This window comes from Cutaneotrichosporon cavernicola (genome assembly GCF_030864355.1).
Source record: "Cutaneotrichosporon cavernicola HIS019 DNA, chromosome: 4".
Lineage (NCBI taxonomy): Eukaryota > Fungi > Basidiomycota > Tremellomycetes > Trichosporonales > Trichosporonaceae > Cutaneotrichosporon > Cutaneotrichosporon cavernicola.
In genome coordinates this window covers 1,036,142-1,056,056 of record NC_083396.1, presented here as the reverse complement: position 1 = coordinate 1,056,056, position 19,915 = coordinate 1,036,142, and the positions used below count along the sequence as shown (strand labels likewise).

Genomic DNA, 19,915 nt, shown 5'->3' with positions numbered 1-19,915 from the left:
TATCCGGCCGCTGAGAGATCGCTGCTGGTTAAGGTCTGCTTCCCATGACTGAAGAGCGCCATATCATGTGCCGTGCGTGTAGCCCTGACAACGGCAAGAACACTTGCTCCAGCCGTGGATACTGTAGACAGTGGCAGAGACCAGTTACGAACCATGGAACTCCACGTCCCAGTTGAGTCCGTTTCGCTGTTATCATCCGACACAACGGAAGCCATGCTCTGACGCTAACTCCAAGTGATGAAAGCGACGCCAATGTCAGTGAGAGGTCGCATGCAATATGTGTGTGAGGGCTAGATCTAGACATGGGCCTGGTGAGATTGCAGCCATCCGCGCGCCATCTCCCGAGGGTTGCCTGATGCGGCGTTGAGGGCGCCGAGGAACACGTCATCAGCGGCTGGGGTTAGCAGTACTCTGTGATGGTGCGACCCACAATTTGTCGCCCACCCCTTCCGGGTCCACACCTCGAACATTGCAGCGGCCTCCTTGCCCGTCATGCCAAGCGGCACCTCGACTGTCTTGATCCCCGACTTTGCGTTGGCGAGGTGCACCTCGTCATGCGTGGTGTAAGCGTGGACGGGGTGGACTGTCGGCTGGCCGACGCCGTAGAGAAGCGTGTCGGACACTGGCCACTCGGTGTTGGAGTACGACAGCGCGCCAATGACGGCACCGGCACCAAACGCCTTGCGGCCGGTAAGGAGGTCGAGGACGAGCGACGACACCGAGAGGTTGTACGGCTCGAGCCGTGTGTAGTCGGGCGCGCGGAACTGAGAGGTGCGGAAGAGGGCGTGCATCTCGTCGACCGCCAGGAGGACTGGCACAGCCGTCTGTTTGGACAGCACGTCGACAGTCGCAGCGAGAGCGGGGACGGCTAGGCGTTCCTCCTTTGCGCCGAGGGCAACAATGTCCGCGAGCTTTGAGCCAGCGGCAAATGTCTCGGATCCAACCTTGACCGCCTCGGAAAGGGTGACCTTTGCCAGCTGGGCCTTGTTCACGGCAGCGAGCTTGGTGAGGAGCTGCTGGCTAGTCTCGGTCTGGTGGAACATCTTGTCCGCCTCGTTGTACTCATACTGGGAGCTCGAGTCGAGCCACTTGCTGGCCTGAGGGACATAGAGCACAATCCAGCCAGCCTCGAGAGCATACGCAGCCGCCTGGAGCATAAGCATGCTTTTTCCAGAACCGCGCGGGCCGGTGAGGAGGATGCGCGCGTCCTTTGAGCTATTCCCCTTGGCGGCATTGAGGGTGCCGGTGAGGTCGAGGGTGGCCTGCCGAATCACCGAGGCGGGCAAGCCGCCATTAGCAAACTCGGTAGCGATGCGCTTGTCCAGCCCAAACGTCTTGAAGTGTTCGTATGTTGCGCGGGGAAACGTCGCTGGCGCGCCGGCGTTCATCGGAACCAAAGCCTCGGGGTATAGCTGCATAAGGTCGGTGAGGTCCGGCGCGTCCTTGCCAAGCGTGGTGCGGAGGTTCAGTCCGCCGGCCTTGATGAGTGCTGACGGACTACGAGCAGCACCCTTGCCCTTGGCGCCGAATGATGTCCCCTGCTTCTTACGGAGACCGGTGACGGCTAATGTCAGTGCTACAGCTTATGAAAAGTAGCGCACCCTTCTTGGCCTTCTCGCCCTTGACCTTGCACGCGACGGCGGAGACGGAGAACGCGCGCGATCCCGACGCGATCGGCGCGGCTGCGCGTCCAAGCGTGAGTAGGCCGGACATTGTCGTTGTCGTTGGTCGTTGGGTGGTCGCTGTATATACCGGTGCGATTGTCTTTGACAATCGGGTTCAAGTCGGGGGTGGGATGGACCGGATAAAAGGGTAGTAAATACGGAAAGACTAATAAAAGTTGGGATTCGCCGCCCAGCCTCCACCCACCTCTGATTCAGATCTGCATAACTGTGACACCATCAACAACAGGATGCCAGCCACGACCTCGAAGACAAAAACGGCGACAAAGCCATACGACCGGCCTGCTGGGAAGAGCAAGGGCGCGGCACCGGCACAGCCCAAGCAGTCGAGCAGGAAGGGCAAGAAGGCGTGGCGCAAGAATGTCGACATTACTGCCGTCGAGGCTGGTCTTGAGGCTGCGCGCGCCGAGGAACGTCTCACTGGCGGAACCGTCGAAACACGCAGCAACGATGCTCTCTTCACTATCGACACGGAAGGTGATGTGGCGAGTGAGTCGGGCGGGTTGCCAAGAGCTCCTACATTGACCAAGGTATTCAGCTGACAACAGTGACGCAGCAGGTGCGGCGGAAGCGGGAGAAGAAGCCACTGCGTTCCCTCGCAGTCCTGCACGAGCGTAGCGCTGTCCCATCGCTCACTTCCCGTGCCAAGGCCGCTGTGGCGCCAAAGAAGATCTCGAGTACGGAGAAGAAGCGGCTGCGGCGTACGGCTCTCAAGGCCGAGGCGGAAGGCCACGGCACTGCAGCTTCGTCGATGAAGGCAACCGACACGGCCAACCTGCACGATCCGTGGGTTGCCGAAAAGGTTGCCGGTCTTCCAGGAGGTTGGGGTGATGAGGGTGTGGTCAAGATCAAGCCCAAGGCGCCCGAGACGCTCACGCGGCAGCGCGAGATCCGCCGCGAAGTCGATGCGACCCAGCTCGACGCCGAGCTCCCACGTGCTGGAGTCAGTTATAACCCCAGTGCACCGGCGCACGCCGCGCTGCTCGAGGCGGCTATCGCCGAGGAGATGAGTCTCCTGGCCGCCGAGGAGCGGGTCGAGGCCGAAGTCGCAGCCCGCGGTGGAGTCGTTGAGGCCCGGCACGGGGTTGACGACTTTGGGGAGAACATGGTTGGTGGAATGCGGATTGGGCGTGGGGATGAAGAGGATGAGGATGAGGAGGAGGAATCTTCCGACGAGGAAGATGGATACAAGCCCAAGCAGACGAAGCGGAAGACACAGGCGCAGCGCAACAAGGCTGCACGCGCAAAGGCACTCCTCGTGGCTGAGCGGGACGAGGCGATCCGTCGTCGCATGGAGAGGCACGTTGGCGCGGCCCGTTCCATGTCGAAGAGCGTCGCCGCTAGGCAGCGCGAGGTGGAGGCGACCACGCAGCAGCGTCGTGCGGCGGCCAAGGCTCGTGAGCGTCTAGGATACACGGGCGGCGAAAAGATCGGCAAGCACCGCGTGCAGAAGGGTGCTGTGGCCGTCCAGCTCGGCGAGGACCTTGCTGAGAGCCTGCGCCAGGTCAAGGTGAGTACTGAGATTCAGAGTTAGGGTGATTGAGACTAACGTCCAGCCTGAGGGCAACCTCTTCAAGGACCGGTTCCAGTCGCTGCAGCGCCGCGCACTTATCGAGCCCCGCGTGCCTCAGCTCCCGAAGAAACGCAAGATCAAGGTCAAGGAGTATGAGAAGTTTGCGTGGAAGCGGTTCGAGTAGTGCATTCTGGGATACACGGATACATGGTGGAGAGGGACGTGGCATTGCTGTAGGAACAGTGTATGTACTCGTTTAGATGGGCCGTGGTCGCGTTGTCAAGCAAGCTGCGGCACCCTCACGCCATGTCCACTGCGCCACAGGCTTGTCGGCCCACACGAACGCGCCCGCCGCCGCTCCAAGCCGGGCATCCAAGTCGGGCATCCAAGTCGGGCATCGACAGCCTCGCTCAACACCAGAAGGGCGCAAGGACGAACACTGAGAAGCGAGATATGAAGATTCGCAGGTGTGACCTACGGTGGACGGCAATGGATTACCGCGAGGATCTGAGCGCTAGATGCTAGCGGCTGACGGCTGACGGCTGACGGCTGACGGCTGGTGACGGCTTCCCTTCACCGTCGCTTGGGTTCAACAACGTTGCAGCTGCTTCGCACCTCGAGGTGGATTTAATCTCCACCATCCAACGTGCCACATCCGCGCCCTCCACCTCGACCTCCACCACGCACAGCTCACAGTGACGCCCTTGCACTGGCTTGGTTCTTTGCGTGTCACAGACGCAACTTGGACCTTGGACCTTGGAACACGCCCTCGGCCGAGCGTCTTCTCGGCTTCCGATCAGCCGGCGGGTTGGTCTGGGACTGCGCGAGAATGTGTCGTCCGCGCGTCCGAGCGGTGCTACCTTTGTCAACGCATTGACCGTACTGCCCACCACGCGTAACCTCTGTCGCGACCAAGCGACCAAGCGCAACGTCGTGTCCGCCCCCACCGTCCAGCTGCGATGCGGATATCAGAAGGCGTTACCTCGAGCTGTGCGTTGAAAAACGTTACGGGTTCACGCTGCCGCTTCGATAACCCATCCAGTGGGTCATGGGCGATGGAAATCAGGGCGGGGTTGATCAGCGCACAATCGCCACCCACCAACTTGGCACGTGCTGTGATAATTTTGGACATCAAGCTATCGCGGGCCTCGCAACGCCCAGATTCCCAGCCTCCTTAAGAGGATGGACAATGCCGAGCGGCACGGCGAGGCCGTCGCTGGTTCCAGCTTGTAAGTAGGATAATCCTGTCAGCGGCGACGCCGTCAGTCACGAGCTGCCGAGTCTGGGCCGTGCCCCGCGGGGTACAATAGAAGAGCCGGTGGATGCGAGGGAGACGGCCGATCAGCACGGGTGGGCAACAAGTCGAGCCTCAGCCTCTGTGCGGAGTGTTGGTTCTCCCGCACATAGACATGAATGAGGTATCAAGTCGGCGGTGCTGGCTGAGTTCAGAGTCATCAAGCATCGTTAAGACGATGAAGAGGAGTATTGTTGCTAGTGGCAGTGATGCAAGGCTTTGGTGCTGGGTGGCGGTTTCAGGTGGTGGTCGAGTTTCCTGGTTATCGGGCGGACATGACCGAGATCAGGAGAGCATTGACCTCGACCGATTGGAATTTCAGACACACTTGGGCAACCGGAATACAAACGGTGGATCAAGGTAGTAGGGCACGCTTCCGCTTGTCATCGATACCAAAAGTATTGCCGGAGCCAGCATGCATGTGCCGGGGGGGCAGCACACGGTTCCCTTTGATCAAAGTGATGGTGGGCTCCACGGAGAAGTGATGGTGGAGCACCAGGATCCGGCCGTTTATGGACCTGGGGGAAGTGAGGTACACAGAGGAACGACAACAATGGTGACAAGGATTGATCATGTGAAGTCATTACGTTTGGGCGTTTGGGCGGGGGACGGGGGGCGGAGGCGGGGGCAGAATTGGGAGGAGAATGATTTCCAAGGATGATAAAAAGTGGAGGTTGAGTGACGGATAATCAATCAATGATGCCGGTTGAGTAGATCGGCTAACTGGGTGATACTTCAGGGCAGCTTTTGCCGCTAAACCTCCATCCGTCAGTGAATAAGGGTCAACTTGCGTATCTTGAGCTTGACACTTGTGAGCCGGTCATATCGGCCCAAGGTCTGTGCATAAGCCGCGCCCATCTCCACACGCAAAGCCATAGATGACAGAACACAAGATCACAGAACCATACAGAGCTGTAGACTGTGCGTTGAGAATTTGATAACTGTGCCCGGGCTTTTGACCTTTGTAGTGAATGATTCTTAGATGTCATGCAGAGAAGATGCATACCGATGATGATGATGGGAGGTTGACATTTCATAGCGCTCATTGATCGCTGTGGCTGTCGGAACAGAGGCAAATGGAGATTGTCCGGCTACAAAACTACCTTGAACTATGACGGCCGGGGTGATCCGTTGGCGAGAGTAGGCGAGATTGCGAGGTAAACCTTTGAATCCTTGGAAATGAAAGTGGAGGTTTGGATTTCTACTTTCTACTACGGCATTTTGCTCCGACCGTTTGCCGTCGGTCCTTGGTCGGCCCTTTAAACCTTGGGAGTTCTGCCTTGATCATTAACCAAAATGGGTTACTCGGGTTATCGGCCATCACACCTAAACAAAAAGTGGAGGTCTGGAATGGCGGTGGGAAGCGGGCATGCCGCGCCGGACGAAAGGATACCCGGATCCCCCCTTCCCACCTTGCCACAGTACGAGGTACCTCCACCCACAGGGGTGAGGTTGATCCCACGCTCCTACTACATGCCGGGCGTACGAGTACCCCCTCATCACCATTCTGTCTTGTTCCTCTGACCCTGGCCCCGCCCCCCCCCCCTTCCCCCCTTCCCCCGACCCCAAGATCGGTGGAGCTGAACACAGATGCGTCTCTTTCAGCAGACTCTCACCCGCCTCTCGCCGAAGCTCAGTCTCTTAAAAGGATACTCAAACTCCCACTCTCACCTTTTTCCCAATGTTCTGCCTACTCCAGTGCTCTCCATACCCACACGCTCACGACCCAAACGGCCGTACGCTACCAGCACTACACCTCTACCCTCCATTACCTTAACCCCTCCCATCATCGCAATGTCTCTCCCCGCCGGTGTCCAGATCACCCTTCCCACCCCCCAGGGTGCTGAGAAGATCCTCTCAAAGGATGCCATCACCTTCCTCGCCGTCCTTCACCGCTGCTTTGACAAGAAGCGCCGCGAGCTCCTCGCCAACCGCAACAAGATCCAGGTCGAGCTTGACAATGTGAGTGCAGACTAATCACAAGTGGTTACCCCACCGCACCCGCTGACAGACCAGGGCAAGCCCCTCACTTTCCTCCCCGAGACCAAGGCCATCCGCGAGGCTCCTTCGTGGCAGTGCGCCCCTCCCGGCCCTGGTCTTGCCGACCGCCGCGTTGAGATCACTGGTCCCACCGACCGCAAGATGGTGATCAACGCCCTCAACTCGGGCGCAAAGTGCTTCATGGCCGACTTTGAGGACTCGAACTCTCCCACCTGGACCAACATGGTCAACGGCCAGGTCAACCTCTACGACGCCGTTCGCCGCCAGGTCGACTTTGACATCAACGGCAAGTGGTACAAGCTCTCCCAGAGCCCCGCCACTCTTCTCGTTCGCCCCCGTGGCTGGCACCTTGACGAGACCCGTGTCATTATCGACGGCCAGCCCATGTCTGGTTCCCTCTTCGACTTTGGTCTCTTCTTCTACCACAACGCCAAGGAGCAGGTCGCCCGCGGCCTCGGCCCCTACTTCTACCTCCCCAAGATGGAGCACCACCTCGAGGCCCGCCTCTGGAACGACGTCTTCAACCTCGCTCAGAACTACTGCGGTGTCCCCAACGGCACCATCCGTGCCACCGTCCTCATCGAGACCCTCCCCGCCGCTTACCAGATGGAGGAGATCCTCTTCGAGCTCAAGGAGCACTCGGCCGGCCTCAACTGCGGTCGCTGGGACTACATCTTCTCTTTCATCAAGCGCCAGCGTGCCTCGCGCAACGCCGTCATGCCCGACCGCTCCGACGTCACCATGACCGTCCCCTTCATGGACGCCTACGTCAAGCTCCTCATCGCCACTTGCCACAAGCGCAAGGTCGCTGCCATGGGCGGCATGTCGGCCCTCATTCCCATCAAGAACGACGACGCTGCCAACGAGCGTGCGATGGACAAGGTCCGCGCTGACAAGCTCCGTGAGGGTAAGTTACCTCCACCTCTTAACCGCTCTTTTGTGTTTGAACAGCATGCTGACGCCTCCTCAGTCCAGGCAGGTCACGATGGCACTTGGGTTGCTCACCCGGCCCTTGTCAAGCTCGCCATGGACATTTTCGACGACAACATGAAGGGCCCCAACCAGTACTACGTCCGCAACGACAACGTGCAGGTCCGCGACTCCAACATCAGTGACCCCAAGGTCCCCGGCAAGGTCACCGACGCCGGTGTTCGCGACAACGTCTCCGCCGCCCTCTCGTACTGCGCCGCTTGGATCTCGGGCAACGGCTGTGTCCCCATCAACAACCTCATGGAGGACGCTGCTACTGCTGAGATCTCGCGCTGCCAGCTCTGGCAGTGGGCCAAGTACGGCACCAAGACCGACTCGGGCAAGACCATCAACCTCCAGTACCTCAAGCCCATCTTTGAGGAGGAGAGCGCCAAGGTTGCCAAGCTCCCCGGAATCTCGGCCGCGCACGTCCAGATCTCCAAGGACTACATGCTCTCGCAGGTCCAGGCCACTTACCCGTCGGATTTCTTGACTTCGGACCTCCAGCACCACCTCGAGGGCGGCGCTGCCCCCACCCGCCGGGCCGCTCTCTAAGTGAACGCACGAGACTGCTTGGGTGCCCAGGACCCGGGCGTTAGTAGCATAAGACAAAAGCGCAGTACGCAAGCGTGTTGTGTTGTATAGATAGGATGCATTTGAGCTTCAACGATCATCTAGACAACGTTGGGGCCAGTAGAACGAGCAGGAGGCAGCTAGGGCCTGTGGAGGGTAGAAGAAGATGCTAACTGGAGGTACAACACACTCGGGTGGTGCCTGATTGGCCTCGCACCCTAACCCTCGGTCAACTGCCACACACATCCCGCTCGCCACCTTGCTCGTCTTCCTCATCTTCCTCATCATCATCATCAACATCATCTTTCTCACGCTCTTCATCCAATCCATAACCCCACCGAGAGACATCTGCCAGATCCACTCCCAGCCCACTCGAGAGCTCGAGAGCCGAGACCCGTTCCCCCACCTCGGCTGTTCGGATAGTCCACCTTCCGAGTGGCTCCGGATCATTGCCGAGATGGTGGTCCCGTGCGCGTGACCAAGCTGAGGGACAATGACATCCGAGGGCACCAATGTGCCTGCGCCACCTACGCATCGCTCGGCGGTCTGATGACCTTGTTGGGAGCATGACCACGTCTCCGAGCCTGGAAGGTTGACTGGCGACGAGAGTGGAGGTTTACCACGTGTTCCTCACGTGATGGTCTACAATTCCCAAAGCGAACGAGATCGAGCTTCAAGCAGCTATAAACGCACCTCGATTTCCGCGCTGTGGCTGGGCGAGCATCGGCGAGCATCGTGACGGGGCTCGCCGATCCGTCATGCTTCCTGGGTACACCGAACTCAAGACGGAACAATCCAGAGCCGTTCTGTCTCACAACGCATCTCAGAACACCACTGCACACTCTCCAGCACCCACTGACCTCTGGATACATCTCAACCACTCCAACAGTGCCCTATATTACGAATCTTGACATTCCCTCCACTATGGTACTGATCTAACTCCAAGCTTGACTTGGCAGATGGTACGGGATGCGGAATCGGCTCAGTCTCTGACCGTAGATGCTCAGATGTTGCAACTCCGTGTGAGCTGGCGCGTACCAAACTGGATCGACGGTAACGCACTCAGAAGCGACCAGATCAGGCCTTACCGGCGCGCTGATGGGCTGACCGCGCTCAGACTGAAAGTGGACGTACGGCGTCTCGCACGAGAGGAAAAGATCAGGTTCGCGGACGTGCGAGTCTGCGGCAACGAGCAGCGGCGGTCAGGCCTCCCCATGAGCCGTCGGGTTCAAAAGGCAGCGGCTCTCAACAAGCTGATAAGTGAGAACGTGTCTTCTGCGTCTGATCAGGGGGTCGTGCCCAATAACGCACCGCCAGCTGCACGCCGTCCATTGAAGGTTGGCCTGATATCCAAGGCTTTGGTACCATAGTTGCAACCCGAAAGTCTTCAGGGGCAGCGACGCATAAACACCTCCAAGAACGAGGTCACACACGGTTGGGCGGGGATTCAAGTGAAACTGGTCGGTACCGTACGGTGTCACCTGGCTCAGGTGAAGCGCAGCGAGCCCAACATATTCACAGTGCTGCGGTGATCGTGTGACCTGATCACGAGATAAACAGTAGCGTCCATTAATAAAATGAGTCAACATGACATGACACCGCCGAGACTGCTCCGCGCGCTCCTCAGACTGAAAGTGAGGCGTGAAATGCTGTGCATGGTATACAGGGATACAAGCGTATCGTGACGGGTTACTTGACGCGGGAGAGGAGGTAGTTGATCTGGTGTCAGCTGAGACAGCAGCATCATTTTGAGCCAACGGAGAGGAGGGCTGGCGGGCTTGACAGCCACACTTCGGAACACTTCTCCCCCTAAAACACTCACAGAGGAGCCCTGCCTCTTTCCAGAGCCACCGCCCTTCTTCATGCACGCATGCAGCTGGCGCGCGGCACTTGCGCACCCATTGGTGCCCTCGCCCTGGGCGCGCAGGTCGGACGTGGCCGCAAAGCACGCGAGCACAGCGGTGAGCTCGGCGGCACAGGGGGGCGGCGCGACGTCTGTAATGTGGTGCCCGAGGGGAGACGGGGGCAACGGAAGCGGCGACGAGGAGAGACGAGGGGGAGTAGAGATTTGGGCGATGAGATGAGAGGCGTTGACAGCGTTTGGACACGGTAAACGAAGCAAATTGATCGAGGAGAGTATGGTCAGCGCCTCTCCATCGCCATTACACGATCCTACTCACTGCGTGATGGGCGGACCTTCCAGCGCATGGTTGTTGTTGATTGTGTCGACTATCGAGTTCGGCGTCGAAAAGTCGGGCAGACCGTTGTCAGATTGACCTTGTTCGAGCCCCCACTTAACCTCCACTTTGTAACTTCAGTGGCGAGTAACCACATGTACGAGCAACCAACCCGACGACCTGGTCTGACTGATGCATATAGAATACATACATGGTGGGCGCCTGTAAGCCGACGCCGCAGTCTGTCTCCCTCTAATCCAAGCTCTCCGACCGTGCAAGCACCCGCGACTCTTACGCTCACTTGCGCCCCTTCGAGCGCTTGTTCGCGAGCTGCTGCTTGCGCTCCTCGAAGCGCACCGCCTTGCGCTTGTTGAGGCCGCCCTCCTCGCCCTCTCCGCCCTTCTTTGGGCCCTTCTTGCGCTCCGCCGTCCCAACCTTGGTGAGGATGCTCATCGCCGCGTCCTTCTCGCTCTTAAAGTCGCCGACCGTCGCCTCAAACTTGCGTTTGATGCCCTTGGCGCGCGGCTCGCCCTCGATCTTGTTGTCGAACCGGCCAAGCGAAGCAGTGGCCGTCTTGGAAACGAGCATGCTGCGCTCCAGCTCGGCCTTGCGCACTGACCGGGACGAGGCCTTGACGTCCTTGCTGGCTGTGGACGCGGGAGCAGTTTCCCGCCCAAGCGTAGAGGTGGGGTTGGCCAGGGCCGCGGCGACGTTGGCCGCGTGCTGCCGGTCGTTCTTGGCAACGCGCGCCTTGCGCTCTGCGCGCGCCGTGTGTCGAGGGTCGACTGACGAGTCGTCGTTCGACTTGTACTCGTGAAGCCACTGGTCCTCACCCTCGCGGTTCTTGCCGTCGCGTCCCCAGCGGTTGACCCACTCCTGCTTGTCGTCGTCCCAAACCTTCTTGTCCTTCTTGCTGTGGGAAATGCCCTTGGCGTTGGCAAAGCGCTCCCATTTGGTGAGCGGCTTGGGCTTGGGCAGCGGCTTCTCACGCGGCAGCTTGAACTCGGGCTCGGGGAGCTTGACGACTGGCCCCTGCTCCGTGCTCTTGGTCTGCAGCGTAAACAGTCCACCAAGAAGCGCCTGCGTCGACGTGAGCGTCAGCGCGAGGAGGTGCGACTCGCGGTCACCACTGGAGTCAGCCACACGTGTGATGTGAAACTAACGAGTACTCCTCGGCGTCCACTGGCGTCGTGTCGTACGCGGCGAGGAGTCCGATGTCCACATCGATAGGGGTCGCGCGCGTCAACACATCGGTGCTGCGCGATGCCTCAAAGTCTGCTAGCTGCTGCGAGACGTCCATGGTGTGTGTGTAGCTATGCTAGCAGGTCTGTTGGTATGTAGTGGATTGTGGCCACCCAAAACATGGAACCCCCACCGAAATCTAGGTGGGATAAATGGTGATAAAATGAAATGGGACAAATTAGTATGGTTGTGTCGGGGGCGGTCGGCCAACCAGCCAGAGCGAACCAACGAACCAGCCTGTGGCCATATCGACCCCTCTGGACCCACGCACTTCGACTTCAGACACCACTCTACAATAACCCCTTCCCATCGCACACAAATAGCTATGTGGCCCTTGAACGGTGAGCAGCACGTCCAACACAGAGCTGACAGATAGCTACCCCCCAGATCCGCGAGCGCCAGATCGCTCTCCAGGTGCGTTGGGGGCCAGGATCCCCGAAGTCTCTGCGGTTCCCTCCGCCTCGGCTCAACCCCTGATCCTCTGCCGGCCTCGCGCTTCATGATGTCGACATGGAGGAAGGGGATGCAGAACTGAGGTGGACCGCGCGGAGTCGCGCTGCATGCATGCCGAGGACACTGCTGATGACAGTCCCGGGTCGGTGTCCCCTCGTACCTCAAGAAGCCCGGATCCAAGCTTTATGTTGGTGCGTCATTTATTGTGACTCTGCGCGCGGCGCGATGCTGACCTGCGCTCTTGTCTTGCCTTGTCCATGTCTGGATGTACACGCACTGCCAATGCCTATGACCTCTTTCTCGCCATGACCACTCTCCTCATCATGGTCTGCGATCTCGGGTATTCCCACGCCGTGCACGTTCCTCAACCCTCCGCTTGACTCGGCCCGCTCTGCTGCGCGCAATCCATCCCCATTTCCGTCTCCGACCTGTACTTGCTCGACCCCGTCCGTTGCTGCAAGCACTCCACGCTGCATCATACCACGACAAACGCCCTCTTCGCAACCCGCGACGCCACGCGCCCCCCGGACCTTGCCATATCCATCGTTCGCGCAACAGGTGCTTTCGGCGCCTTGCTCGGTGCGGGCCTCATCGGCAACATGTTCTACCTCGTGCAGTACGCTCGCGTTAGTATCTTGGTGCTGTGTCGAGACGTTATGCTGACGCTCTTCTCCAACCCCGATCCCCGCCTCCCAATTCTTCCGACACCTCCACTCTTTTGTTCTCGTTTGCCCACGCTGCCCATGCTGCCCATGCTGCCCATGCTGCCCATACCCGCGTCCTGTTGGCCACAATACCCCTCGCCCCCATTCCACTGCACTCAACGACGCCTCTCACCTCGACCCCTGCGATACTCTTCCTCTCGATGTTTGTGTTCTGTCGATCTCGGGCGTCGGCCAATCTCGTTACATTCTTTACACACAACAGGGCAAGGCCAACTTCAAGAAGCTGGAGTAGTGTCTAAAATCATGAATGCATAGCTTCAAGTGGGCGACGTGTAGCAGTATGTGTCTGGGCAATCTGTCGAGCTAGTGTGCTAAGTGTGTACGAGTCGGTTGGAGGCTTTGTTGAAGGGGTTATGAGCAAAGTCAAGCAAGGGTAGCCAGTGGGCGGGGTCGTGTGCCGCGCGCCACCTCTACCTCCTGACGTCACATGCTCACTCCAAGGCCATGTTATGTTCGGTACCGGTCTGGGTCTCTTCTTGGAAACTCCTTCCTCCTCCTCTTGTTTTACTTGCTCTCCACAGCCCTCCCCGACGATGGCGTCCAGACCCCAGCTCGTTACGAACAGGGAGTTGTTCACTGCGTCGCCGCCGCCGATGACCCCTTCGTCTCCCGTGAACCCGACGACGAGTTCCGATCGGCCAAGTGAGAATCCCGCTTTTTCAGACTAACCCAGCTCCACGGGTCTACTTCCGGCGCGAGAGCCTGGCAGTGGCCGGTGCGCGCCGCTCCTCGTTCTACAACTCGTACTCTCCGTCGTCGCCCATCGCAGTCGCTGCGAGACGACGCTCCGGCTCTGGTTCTTTCGGTTCTGCACCCAGCTCCAGCTCGTTCTTAGCCCGTCCCGAGCGACTCGGCACGTCTGGGTTCGGCGTGAGTTTCCGTAACGCGTTCGCGTCGCCGCTCGACGAGGAGACGATCGAGGAGATCTCGAGTGGCGAACTCTCCCCAGGCTCAACGACCCCGGCATCCCGAATCCCTGGCCAGTCGCGCACTCTGCCGATTCCGCGCCGCCGACGATCGAGCGTGATAGGCCAGGTCCACTGGCTGCCTGGCGGAGCGGGCGGCGAGACAGGTGATGAGCCTGGTGTCGACGTTCGTAGCGCCCGCGACCAGGAGGCATACGGGCACTTGAAGTCGAACACGTCGATTACTGTCATCGACTACTCGTCAGACCCAGACGCCGAAGACACCAATGTCCGCATTGACTTTCCCGGCTCCAAGCTGGCCAGCTGGTTGAACAGTCACGCGGGAAAGCGGCCACTCGGCGACGACGGCAAACCCCTCGGTGTCCGCTGGAGTGAGCAAGGTTGACTCCACAGCTGACAGCAGTACATGTCACCGGTCTCAACTGGGAGGTCATGAAGACGCTCACGCTGCGCTACCAGTGGGTCGGTTCCATAGTAGAGCTCACACAGACTCCATCCGCTCGCAGTCGAGGACGCACTGCGCTCCAGCCGCTCACCGAGATCCAAGATTGACTACTACCGAACCCACATGTACCTCCAGATCCTAGTGCAGAACATTCACGGACCGGATAAGGACGCACTCACGAAGGCGACGGCCGAGTTAGCGCAGGGCGAAGAGGGGAGACAATGCTGCGACGACGCGGACCACGACCACGACCATAGGGTCGACGACATTGAGACGGTCGCGCCCAAGAAGCAGCGCTGGTGGCATACCCACCCTGAGGGCCAGATCCGGCTCCCCGAGGGCGTGGACGCGGTCTTCGGTCCTACGATGCCCGGTCAGCAGCGCCGCAAGAAGGACAAGGACAAGACTCACACCGAGGCACCGTCCGAGGTGGATATGACCGAGACGCACAGGATGGTGGTCGACCAGCTCGCCGCGTCGTACATGGTGCCTATTCGGAAGGGCATCATCTCGGCGTTCATGATGCGCGATGGTCTCATCATCACAATGTGCGAGAACGATATGAGCGAGGCTCTCGAACCCATCTACGAGCGTGTCGAGGATGAACACTCGCTCCTCCGCCGCAGCGGCGACGTGAGCATGCTCGCACAGGCACTCCTCGACGTGACGGTCGACCTGAGCATTGAGATTGCGCAGGCGTTCGAAACCGAGATCCTCAAGGCTGAGAGCCAGGTGCTCGTATTCCCGCAACTCGAGTTCGTACGCCGCCTCTTCATCGTACAGGCGCAAATCACGCGTTTCCGCCGCCAACTCACCCCGCTCTTGTACGCGTGCTACATAATCCGCGACCAGGATACCGCTCGCTCCGCCGCCGCTGGCGAACTCACTCACCCCCGCGGTCGGCGCACCAACTCGAACGCGACGACCGCAAGCCTGAGCGCGATGGGTGCGGGAAACGGTGCGGGAAACGGGAACGGGGTAGGCGCGCCTCTGCCAACCATGGGCCTTGGTCCGTCGCAGGGCATTTCGCCTCACCTCGCTGCTGGACCACAGGGCATCCCTAACATCCACGGACTTCATGGCGGCAACGCCGCCGTACCTGGCTTTGCGATTCCTGGCCTAGCGCCTGCCGGCGCAGGCACTGCTGCGGGTCTTGGTGGCGGCTTTGGCGGCCTTGGTGGAATGCCTGGTATGCCGCTTGCCCCGAACGTTGCGATTCCGGGCTCGGGAACCTGTGCCGACATGCCGCCATCCGTCATCCCGGAGGAGGGCGAGTGGCCGCCTAGCAGGCGCACACCAAGCCCGCGCGAGGGTAACGGCAACTCTACTCCACGATCCAACATCCCGACACCAGCGAACAATGCCACAGTCGCTGCGAACGCGGCAACAGCAGCAGCCGTGAACTCGGGCCACGCGTACATGGCGCAAGGGTACTTCTCGCTGCTGAGCAAGGTGTACATGAACGACATTATTGACCATCTCGAAGTGGGTAGGGTGGGCACAGCTGCAATTCAGGCAACCTGGATGTAGTAGCTGCAATCCAATCCAGTAGCGCTGACGGCAGATGGTCGTGGGCTCGTCGGAGCAGTTTGTCGGCACGTGTGACCACCTCACAGACTACGTATTCAACGTCCTCTCCTTCCAGACCAACAACAGCATGGAGCGTCTGAGCATTGTGACTGTGATTTTCCTTCGTGAGTTTGATGCTCTGACTGAGCTGACGGCAGCTCTTACTTTTATCGTGCGTCCTACCTGTCTGTGACGCCACGTTGCGCGTCTTTGCGACACACTAACCCCAGTCATCATACTTTGGCATGAACTTCACCGACTTCCCGGCCCTCGAGACAGACGTATGGAACGGGTTCTGGAAGTACGCCGCGCCTCTGACCATCGCCTTCTTTGTCATCTTCTCCTTCTCGTACATCCGGACCGGGTGGGAAACGCTCCGGCGCCGCCTCGAGCGCCGGCAGCGCGAGCGTGCGATGCTAGGCCGACGGTTCTCGTACGAAAAGCTATAGAGAATGAATACATTATTTGAGCTTGAGCCGGGAAATGTTGGCGGGCCTGTGGCTTGTCTTTTTGACTCTGTCCATCGTTCCGTCGCTCGCAATCCGTTCAGAGAGGCTCAGGACGGCGGTACGCCCTGCGTGTGGGGCATCCCAACGAAATCAGCACAAGACTGGGTGGCCACTTGTCCGAGTCGAATATCTCCCGAAACACTGACGATATCGAGATCGCGTAAGACCAGAACATGGTTTCTGGCTTAGCAGAAGACTTTAGAGCTATCAAAAGGAGGTCGGGCCAAGTCTTACAACACGAGGTCGCGGTGCCACTCGTTGACAATATCGTCATATTGACAAGCGCGCCGATGAAACGTGGCGCGCTGGTGCCTCTGCACAGTCATGGATGGCAACTGGGGGCCGGACAAGGCCTAACCAGTTGTGCATTATCGCCAACACTCAACCAAGCATCACATCCATTGTCAAGCAAATGCACTAATTCATTATACAGCATTATACATACATGTACCATCTCAGAATGACAGTGTCTCTCCGTCTCACGACTCGCAGCTCTATATCTCACGCCTTGCGGCTCTATCGGATCGCGAACCTGGCCCCGTCGCCGATTCGCGCTGACACCCTGCACCCTCACGGCTCGCTCTGACTAACCCCCGTGCCCTCGCCCTCAAGCGAGCGCAGCAAATCGAGGATATCGTTCGTGTTGTGCGTCCCAAACACATTGTCAAGCGTAACCCCAGCGCTCGGCACCTCGTCCTGGAACTGCAGGAAGAGGGAGGATAAGTCCTGCTCCTCCTCGACGCCAGTGGAGGGCGCAACCTCGTCAAAGTCGGGCATGGAAAAGTGGCTGCCAAAGTCTAAACTTGCCACCAGGCCGCCGGGTGTAGGCGTCGTCGCCTCCTCCGCTTCCCCGGCTTTGCGGGTGCTCGCGCGCGTCACCATCCGTGGACTTGGGGTGGGCATCTTGCGCCGCTTACGTGGACTCTCTGTCAATGTGGGGTCTGCGCGCGTCTTGTTCAGGCGCGGCGAGGAGCGGACGGGCGCCACGGGCGTCGAAGAGCCGGGCATCGGCATCGTCCGGTGGTCATTATAGTATTTTCCACACGCTGGTGTCAGCTCCTAACATAGACAAGCAAGCTCACGCTGGCATACGCGCGCGTTGTTACCCTTGACCTTCTTCTTGAACCATTGTTCGCTCTGCGTCGTGCCACAGTTCTCGCACCGCCCTCCGAAGCTGTCGGAGTGTGGAACAGGTGGCGCCGAGGCCCTGTCCTGCACTCTCCCAGGGGAGCCGGGCGTATCTGACTCGGGGAGGGTCTTGAGGAGCTTGACGAGAAACGGATTGCCGACGAGCTTCTTGGCCATGTTGGGCGACATGGATGCTTCGGACTTGAGCACTTCGAGGATGCGTGCGCGGGAGGGCGAGGGTGTCGGTGGCGTCTGGGGAACGTGCGCTTTATGCTGTGGTGGGGGTGTGACGTCGCGCGCGCGCTCCACCTTGGCTGGTCTTGTAGACGGCAGGGGTCTCCTGGACGGGCCGGCCATTGCGTTGGTCGAGAATGGTGGGTTGCCGTTATGAACCGGTCGGCGGAGAGGAGACGGCTGCTTGGGTAGCGGCGCAGCAGGCTTGACAAAGCCTCTGTCCCGCCCGGGACTAGTGACCGATAGGGGATTTGCGGCACTGCTCTTCCCTCCCTCGAGCATGGACTCGAACTCGCGCCGCCCAGCAAACTCAGCCTTGCCCTCAGGATTGAGCTGGCGGAGGGTAAGTGTGACCTCGAGGCCCCACCCCTTTCCGTCTGCATCCTCGGAACGCGCGGCCGCCATCAGCCCCTCCAACCCCCCGCCTTCCGCAAACGCGGCCGGCGAGAATTCGTACTCGCGCGCTAAGCGGCCACGGACGAGCGTGACCCCGGCGCCGCGCTCGGCCAGCGCCCAGCTCAGAAATCCTCGCCCCGTCCACGAAGTGGCAGGCGACGATGCTGAGGGTGAGGGGAAGGCGCGCCCGCCTGCCGGCGCACGCGAACTCGGGTCCAAGTTGTACACGGTAAAGTCTAGGGAAGTGCGGTTCGGCACGCACTCCGGACTGATGTCAGCAGAGATTGGCACATGGAGCGTACCTAGCGTAGCAGATGGCCTTGGTTAGTGCCTTGAGTGCGACGCTGCCGACCAGCTCGGCGCCGATACTCTGCACCAACACGTCCTGCTTATCCGGCAAGACGGTGAGGTACGACTGTGGGCTTGTGTCGATCGTATACAGCACCTTGACTGTCCGTTAGCTCTTAATGTCGTGGTATAGCTTACTTGGAAGAGCCTGGATCTTGCCTGGGCTCGGAGGCATGGTGACGATGAAGAATGAATGACGAGGACAATGAGCTCGACGCGTCTGATCTCCTTTCAAACAGCGGCACTTGTCGCGTCACGGAACCAAATTTTAGTAATGTCTACACGTGGGGTATATCCGGCCGGCCCCACGTTCCCCATCCTCTTGGGAGTCGGCCTGTCGGCTATCGTAACACCCATCCCCGACTCTCCACTCGCAACCTCTCATCCCTCATCTCTCATCTTTCATCTCTCATCACAATGGCAGCACCACGCCCCGTGCCGCCATACCTCCGCCTGCGCACTCCGGGCTTTGCGCACCACGGCATCAAGTTCTCGCCCTACTTTGAAGGGCGGGCAGCCATTGCCAGCGGTGCCAACTTTGGCCTCGTCGGAAATGGGCGCGTGCACGTCGTCCAGGCTACGCCGGCTGGCCTGCAGCTCGAGAAGGTGTACGCCTTGGTCTGAGTTCTGGTGGAGCTGAAACCAGATTCGACACCCAGGACTGCGTGTACGATGTCGCTTGGAACGAGGCACACGAGAACCAGGTACTCGCAGTGTGCGGGAACGGGTCGATACGGATGTTTGACATTACGCTGCAGGTGGGTATTGGTGTTGTGTGGGAAGGAAGGGGAAATGTACCGTTGACGTGCCCCGTTGTTGTGGTTCAACCTTCCTCTGCTTCGAGATACAGACAAAGCTTGTGCTAGTGGCGATCGTCTGCCCGCCGTCCGCAATCTGATTCCGAACTCCGCTGACATCAGGGCCTTCCTGTCGCTGCATGGCACGAGCACACCGCCGAGGTGGTCAGCGCAGACTGGAGCAACATTGAGAAGACGCAGTTCGCGACAGCGTCATGGGACGGGTCAGCCAAGGTGGTGAGTAGTGCCGCAATCTGTGCCGTCTGGCCCGTGAATCAGCTAGATCCCTCTCGACTGAGCTGATGGCAGTGGACGATGGATCGCGCGACGGCGCTTGTGACGATCCCTGGCCCGCCTGGAAGCCAGTTGTACACTGCGCTGTTCTCGCCGCACACGCCTGCGCTCCTCGCGACGTCCGGACAAGACGGGTTCGTGCGCTTGTGGGACCTGCGGACGGCGATGGGAGGCAATGCGCAGCCGGTGCAGACGCTGCAGGCGAGCGCTGCGGATGTGCTCGCCGCCGACTGGAACAAGTACCACCCCGGCGTGCTGGCCACGGCGGGGAAGGACCGCGTCGTGCGTGTGTGGGATACGCGTAATGCTGGCCGGCCGGTGACCGAGCTCGGCGGGCGGGAGGGCCACACCTCTGCCGTGCGCAAGGTCCAGTGGTCGCCGCACCATGCCGACGTCCTTGCGAGCTGCGGATACGACATGAGTACGCGGGTCTGGCGCACTGCGCCGCCTGGAGTCATGGGCATCATGCACGACCACTCCGAGTTCTGCATGGCGCTCGGGTGGGCACTGTTCGAGGAGGGCGTGCTCGCCACCGGCGGGTGGGACCAGGTCGTCAACGTGTACCGGCCGCTGTAGGAGAAGGGCCTTCGGAGGGGAGCCCGACTCCCCGTTGTAATAGACTATCTACTAGCATTCAGGT

The 19,915-nt window shown here is 59.8% G+C and overlaps 9 protein-coding genes across 9 annotated transcripts; 5 read left to right on the top strand and 4 right to left on the bottom strand.

Annotated features, from left to right (window-relative positions):
- Window positions 1-296: 296 nt before the first annotated feature.
- On the bottom strand, window positions 297-1,713 carry CcaverHIS019_0404080 (uncharacterized protein; the record flags this gene model as incomplete). Its single annotated transcript, XM_060600240.1, has 3 exons — window positions 297-394; window positions 431-1,564; window positions 1,602-1,713. The coding sequence occupies 3 exons, from the start codon at window positions 1,711-1,713 to the stop codon at window positions 297-299; spliced, it is 1,344 nt and encodes a 447-aa protein (XP_060456853.1).
- A 199-nt stretch (window positions 1,714-1,912) lies between these two features.
- CcaverHIS019_0404070 (uncharacterized protein) lies at window positions 1,913-3,379 on the top strand (the record flags this gene model as incomplete). Its single annotated transcript, XM_060600239.1, has 3 exons — window positions 1,913-2,171; window positions 2,231-3,192; window positions 3,239-3,379. 3 exons carry the CDS (start codon window positions 1,913-1,915, stop codon window positions 3,377-3,379), a joined length of 1,362 nt encoding a protein of 453 aa, XP_060456852.1.
- Window positions 3,380-6,283: 2,904 nt separating this feature from the next.
- On the top strand, window positions 6,284-8,014 carry CcaverHIS019_0404060 (uncharacterized protein; the record flags this gene model as incomplete). The annotated part of the gene is made up of 3 exons (XM_060600238.1): window positions 6,284-6,451; window positions 6,506-7,397; window positions 7,461-8,014. 3 exons carry the CDS (start codon window positions 6,284-6,286, stop codon window positions 8,012-8,014), a joined length of 1,614 nt encoding a protein of 537 aa, XP_060456851.1.
- A 1,707-nt stretch (window positions 8,015-9,721) lies between these two features.
- Window positions 9,722-10,240, bottom strand: CcaverHIS019_0404050 (uncharacterized protein; the record flags this gene model as incomplete). The annotated part of the gene is made up of 3 exons (XM_060600237.1): window positions 9,722-9,751; window positions 9,855-10,027; window positions 10,213-10,240. 3 exons carry the CDS (start codon window positions 10,238-10,240, stop codon window positions 9,722-9,724), a joined length of 231 nt encoding a protein of 76 aa, XP_060456850.1.
- A 266-nt stretch (window positions 10,241-10,506) lies between these two features.
- RRS1 (uncharacterized protein) lies at window positions 10,507-11,509 on the bottom strand (the record flags this gene model as incomplete). Its single annotated transcript, XM_060600236.1, has 2 exons — window positions 10,507-11,338; window positions 11,379-11,509. The coding sequence occupies 2 exons, from the start codon at window positions 11,507-11,509 to the stop codon at window positions 10,507-10,509; spliced, it is 963 nt and encodes a 320-aa protein (XP_060456849.1).
- A 267-nt stretch (window positions 11,510-11,776) lies between these two features.
- On the top strand, window positions 11,777-12,861 carry CcaverHIS019_0404030 (uncharacterized protein; the record flags this gene model as incomplete). The annotated part of the gene is made up of 5 exons (XM_060600235.1): window positions 11,777-11,792; window positions 11,828-11,865; window positions 12,041-12,095; window positions 12,463-12,530; window positions 12,832-12,861. The coding sequence occupies 5 exons, from the start codon at window positions 11,777-11,779 to the stop codon at window positions 12,859-12,861; spliced, it is 207 nt and encodes a 68-aa protein (XP_060456848.1).
- A 301-nt stretch (window positions 12,862-13,162) lies between these two features.
- CcaverHIS019_0404020 (uncharacterized protein) lies at window positions 13,163-16,018 on the top strand (the record flags this gene model as incomplete). Its single annotated transcript, XM_060600232.1, has 7 exons — window positions 13,163-13,271; window positions 13,303-13,926; window positions 13,959-14,013; window positions 14,045-15,485; window positions 15,565-15,694; window positions 15,728-15,741; window positions 15,800-16,018. 7 exons carry the CDS (start codon window positions 13,163-13,165, stop codon window positions 16,016-16,018), a joined length of 2,592 nt encoding a protein of 863 aa, XP_060456847.1.
- A 630-nt stretch (window positions 16,019-16,648) lies between these two features.
- CcaverHIS019_0404010 (uncharacterized protein) lies at window positions 16,649-18,359 on the bottom strand (the record flags this gene model as incomplete). The annotated part of the gene is made up of 4 exons (XM_060600231.1): window positions 16,649-17,124; window positions 17,161-18,104; window positions 18,139-18,286; window positions 18,323-18,359. The coding sequence occupies 4 exons, from the start codon at window positions 18,357-18,359 to the stop codon at window positions 16,649-16,651; spliced, it is 1,605 nt and encodes a 534-aa protein (XP_060456846.1).
- Window positions 18,360-18,601: 242 nt separating this feature from the next.
- On the top strand, window positions 18,602-19,851 carry PEX7 (uncharacterized protein; the record flags this gene model as incomplete). The annotated part of the gene is made up of 4 exons (XM_060600230.1): window positions 18,602-18,792; window positions 18,831-18,942; window positions 19,105-19,218; window positions 19,291-19,851. The coding sequence occupies 4 exons, from the start codon at window positions 18,602-18,604 to the stop codon at window positions 19,849-19,851; spliced, it is 978 nt and encodes a 325-aa protein (XP_060456845.1).
- Window positions 19,852-19,915: the final 64 nt, after the last annotated feature.